Below are 5545 nucleotides of genomic sequence, written 5' to 3'. Positions count from 1 at the left end.
AAATGAACACATGAACCATATAAATTCAGTGGTCCATGTTCTTCAGTATAGAGAGGGAAAAAAAAAAGGATACAACAATGAAACAAGTTTAGTTAAAAATTAAAGGCCTATTCAATTAATTAATTAAGCTTTAAACCTTGAGAAAGCCAATGAGGCCCTTTTCTTTCTCTTTCTTGATCATATGTGACACTTGAGCTGCTCATTGGTGTTGTAGGGTCACTGCAATCTCTATCTGATTGGAAAGACACAGATGAATTCATAAGCTCCTTAATTTTCCCATAATTGTTTCTTGATGAGTCTGAGAATCCTAATGGAACCATGCAATGTCCCTTCTTCTTGTTCTTACTATTATTATTATTATTATCAGTATCATAATTATTCTTGTTAATATGATGGCTTCCTCCAATGCTTAATGTCAAATCCACTTCCATTTCTTCATCATCATTGTTTCTTGTTCCTGCCCCAGCTGCAGCCTCAGCTTCTTCGGCGGTGGCGAAAACGGCTACTTCCTCAGCAAGAGGCCTTTCAAGATCAAAACCCTTTTGCTTTCTCATTGTATCACCAGAAGCAGAACAGCTTCCACTCCTTTCCTTTGAGCATAGATCCTCTCTCAAAGATTGAACATTATTGTGGAATGTACTTTGTTGAAAGTTTTTCCAAAGTTTCTTTTGTCTGATTTCATTTTTGAGTTCATCCATCATCATCTTTTGCACACTGTACACCCTGTGAAGTTCCCTTACCTATATATACATATTCCAATTATTTATAATGAATTCTCTATGGGATTTGGTAAGAGAATTCAACAACATTGGCAATAATGAATTCACATGGGGTGGCTGCTAGGAAATTCTAAACAAATTATTAATAAAATGAGAATGATTAAACTATGATCATGGATACAGATGCCAGCATTACTTAAAGTTATCATTACACTAATGCTGATGATGTCACAATAATTGGTATAAAAACGTTATATGTTCGGTAAGTATTTCAAAACAGAAAATATCGAGATAGATAAAATTGAAAAAAAAATCAAATGTTTCTGTATTTCTATCCTAAGATAGTTATCAAAATAGAAACTACATAATGAGGTCAGAAATGATCGGTATAGGAATATTATAAGATTATATTCGGTAAGTATCTCAAGACAAAAAATACTGAGACAGGTAAAAATTAAAAAAAAAAAATCACATGTTTCTGTATTTCTGTCTTCAAAATAGTTACCAAAATGGAAACTATGGTTGCACATTTGAAGCAATCATAGTACATACAGTGGATTAATTCCTAAAAAGAAATGAAAAGTCTCTTTTGGAAATTGAAATGCTCTCATTCAATCATTTATGGTCATGAATCTACAACCAAAGAAGTTAAAAGATGTAATTAAGATGATCATGGTACCTGGTTTTTGAAGATGTCTTCATGCATCTGCATTGTCCTTTTGATGGATTCAATGTTGTTCCTGTCAGGAATCATATCCATGGAATCTTGTAATTTGTTGTCTCCAATTTTGTTGAAGTGTTTGTTGTTGTTATTAGTCAGTGATTTGTTCTGAAAATGCTCCCACACATCCCCACCAGCATCATTAGTGAAATTCTTGCTGTCTACTGAGGTTGCTAGAAGATTTATGGAATACTCAATTTTAGTTCCCATTCCTGAAAAAAAAATGTACATATATAATTATTATATATACTAAAAAATCAAAATTAAAATTTCTAACTAAGAAATGAAACATGTCATGTCTTAATCTGGAATTAATGTCAATCAATAGGTTTTTTTTTTTTAATTTGATAATTCAAGTGGTGGCCACAAATGTTTGAGAGTTTGATTTAATATCTAGATACCAAATATTGATGGAAGCTGAAAATTCAGATCTTAAGAAAGTTTTGACCCCAATAAATAGGTAATAAAGTCATATCATAATTCAATTGAATTCAAGTGAAGAAAGAAAGTGAAGAAACTCCTAAAGAACAAAGATATATAGGATATAGGAAAATCCCAAAGAAACTAGACATAATTTAAGCCTCATAATATCATATAAGTTAATAACATGCAATAAGATTTTGTTGGTGCCTTTTTTGGTGCATAGATTCAAGCCATATATAGTAATAGTACTAATTTGTTGGCTAAGTTAAAGAATTTGTCAAAACAGGGGAACCTGTACTAACAAAAAAAAAAAAGTATAAGAGAGGGGACAGAGAGAATTTGCATTGAAAGGCTCAAAAGTGGAACCAAAACATTAGAAGAAGAAAGAATCATGAAATATGGAACATTAGGTGTGTAGCCATTTTATGTGGATCTATGAAAACAAAAGAAAAGAAAGAGAAAAATAGCTACTAGGCTTTTTTATCCTATTCAAGAAAATTGACAATAAAAATGTTAATGCAAATTAAAAGATCATGATATATTGGAGTAGTTGATTAATTATTACCTGTGATAATAAGAAGTAGCAAGATTGAAGCTTCCTCTGATGAAGTTTATTGAACATCTTTTTCCCTCTTCATGGTAGCATTTTTGCACAATAATCTCATGATTCTTTTTTTTTTTTTCCTCTTCCTTAAATCATTGTTAAAACACAACAAGGACGGATGAATCCAAGAACAGTAGAGTGCATAAAATGTTTGGAGAAAGAAAAGCTGAAAGAGAAGAGAGAGAGAGAGCAGCAAATGAAATCTCTTTGTTTGGCACAGTTAGTTCAACCCTTTCTTTCAACTTAGAAACAAGAAACCAAAACATATAGAGCTCTAATTTCTTTTTGTTTTTTAAGAAAAAAAAAATATGAAACTAATGATATTTGGATTTGGGGAGTTAATAATTCAGCTTTGACAGGCTGTGATGGAAGGATGCAAAGGAAAAGCTGGAGCACCAATGTGTCTGCATATGTGTGAGTGCTTCTTTGATGTTGTGAGAGAGAGAGAGAGAGATTGTTCACATTATTATATTATATATGAATATTTTGTATTGTAACATCTAGTCTATTTGGTTTATTTATTTTGGTTATTCATCAATACTTAACAATTAAATATAAAATAGTATTATCACAGAATTAGATTAAATACTACATAATTTAAAATGAGAAAATTATATTTTTTAAATAAAATTAGTCAAATTTCTAATAATAAAATTTAGATATTATTAAAAAAGAAATTAATGCAAATACCTATTTAAGAATGTATGAGGTATGAAAATATTATAGCATTTGTTTAATTGTGTTGAAGTGGGGACCACAAAGTTGCATAATAAAAACAAGAGACAGTCCTAAAACATGAGCCATTGTAGGCCAATGAAGAAGATATTCCAGACAAATTCTTTGCAGGTACTTGTAATCAAGATATGCATAAAATGAAATGAACCAACAATCAAACTTATTAGTGCTCATTTCCTATAGAGATAGCTATGTCTTGCAACTTGCAATTTTCATCAATTTATGATTTCAACCTCTTATTTATCTTCTCTCTCCTAAATATTTATATTTATATTTTTAGTTTCAATTTTTTATTGTTTAGAGATGGATTATATTATTATTCTTTCCGTACATGAAGGAACATTATCTAGGTCATCATCTTGTTACTTATATATATAGGTCTTGATAAGATTTTTTTTTCTTCACTATTATGAGGGTACCAATCTCAGGTGTTATGATTGGATTCCCTATGATGAATTATTTTGCATTTGGGAGCAGTAAAACTAAAATTCCATGTGCTTAGGGATTTGAGGTTGATAGTGACTGCTTCCATACTCATTCAATGGAGGGGCCATGACCAATCACCATGCACATTCATTGTTATCTCTTTTAGAGGATCTAGGTTGGATTATGCATTTTATATGCTTCTTCTCTCACTATTTGAAAAAGAAAATAAAAATAAAAGTTCATTGTTATTACAATATCTAAACTTTGGTGTTTAATTTGTTAAAAGAATTTAAAAATTAATATTTAATTTAAAAATATAAAAACATTTAATATTTATCTTATAAAATAAGTTTGATAATTTCAGCATCAAAATAAAAAAAAATAGACAAAAGTACACATGAATTTTCACATAGTAAAGATATACACTTTAATTTTTTAATGACTTATCTATATTGAACAATATCAAGCACCATTGTCATTTTTATCTTTTTGTCGTCTGAGTAATTGTTTCAATAGTAGTGACTGCCAGGTGACTTATTCCACTTTTTATTTTTAATATGGAGGAGAGGTTGGTGTGTTGCAGTCTTATGGAGAGTACAGGAGCTCTACCTGCATGTGGTATTAGGGGAGTACAACTCGGATCGAGGGAGTTGAATACAGGAACATGGAGGGTCCGTTTTCTTTTATACCAACTCACGTTTTCGAAAAAATATTTTGTATATCAATTCGGAGAGTCCGTTTTCTTTGTATTAAAAAAAAACACTAATCGGACGGTCCGATTTGTTAATGGCAAATTTTAAATTTTTTCTCTCTCACAACTCGGACCATCCGATTTGGTAATTCAATTTTTTTTAATAGAATTCGGATGGTCCGATTTCTTCTGTCCCACATTCATGTATAGCACCCCATCCTCCATAGTAATGCATAACACATACGCATGGCATATCTAAATTTTTTAGCCGACTTATGCATTGTGTGATGTGACCCTTTTAATGATGATGCATTGAAAACTAAATCATAAATTATTGAATTTGTTAAATTTGAATAAAATAATTTTATAAATAATTTAGAGTCTTCATTATTTTCTTTCCTTCTCCAAAAAGTGAATGTGAATCAAGGGATGTAACTGTTAGAACTATATTTAAAGTAAATTTTGGAGAAAGAAGGAAGAGAATGAAGATCCTACATCACTTGCAAATCTTTTTATTATGGACATGTAATGGTATTTAGGTGTGTCCAGACGTGTCCGGAGAAGAATTTTTTATTTTTTATTAAGACACGGTTGGACATAGCAGACACGCGTGTTGGACGAGTGTCGATGAGTGTCGTGTCTGAAATGTGTCCGACACGCAGACACGATAACTCAGCGAAGTGTCCGTACTTTATAGGTTATATCACATCATATACAGAGTCACTTGGCAGTCACTATTGACAAAAAATCTATCCAGACGACAAAAAAATAGAAATGACAATAAAACTTGATATTAGTGTGTATAAATGATTCATTAAAAAATTAAAGTATACATCTATCTACCGTATAAAAATTTATCTATATTTTTGTCCATTTTTTTAAATATCAAAGAGTTGGCCAAAATAAAATATTTGAAATGACTATAATTTTTTAGAAGAAGATTTTTTCGTTTACTTGGTATGAAAGGATATGTCTCATATTTATTATAGAAGAAATGAATGAAAGAGTTGACCTAAGTGGAGAGACACATTGCCATTTAAGATTTTTGGTTGGATTGTTTATGTGAACTTTAATTTAACCTAAGGGGGTGTTCCTATAGTATTCTCTCATAAAATTTTGAGTATCGTTATCATTACTTATTTGTGTCTCAAAATTAATCATATATTCTACTACTAAATTATAAACTTTTGAAATACTTTTAATTTTTTTTAAAACTTTGTGAAATC

General features: G+C 30.3%; 1 protein-coding gene across 1 annotated transcript; it reads right to left on the bottom strand.

Annotated features, from left to right (window-relative positions):
- LOC107639198 (topoisomerase I damage affected protein 11) lies at positions 35–2934 on the bottom strand. The gene is made up of 3 exons (XM_016342653.2): positions 2429–2934; positions 1399–1652; positions 35–740 (listed from the first exon to the last, which is right to left on the bottom strand). The coding sequence occupies exons 2-3, from the start codon at positions 1648–1650 to the stop codon at positions 120–122; spliced, it is 873 nt and encodes a 290-aa protein (XP_016198139.1). The 5' UTR covers positions 1651–1652; positions 2429–2934; the 3' UTR covers positions 35–119.

Source organism: Arachis ipaensis, chromosome B04 (assembly GCF_000816755.2).
Source record: "Arachis ipaensis cultivar K30076 chromosome B04, Araip1.1, whole genome shotgun sequence".
Classification (NCBI taxonomy): domain Eukaryota; kingdom Viridiplantae; phylum Streptophyta; class Magnoliopsida; order Fabales; family Fabaceae; genus Arachis; species Arachis ipaensis.
Note: the sequence above shows the minus strand (reverse complement) of the source record. Positions and strands in the feature narration are given on the sequence as shown.

Coding starts and splice junctions, on each gene's coding strand:
- LOC107639198 (XM_016342653.2), bottom strand. CDS start 1,650: ATGGGAACTAAAATTGAGTATTCCATAAATCTTCTAGCAACCTCAGTA. Junction 741..1,398: donor AAGACATCTTCAAAAACCAG/GTACCATGATCA, acceptor ATGTATATATAG/GTAAGGGAACTTCACAGGGT.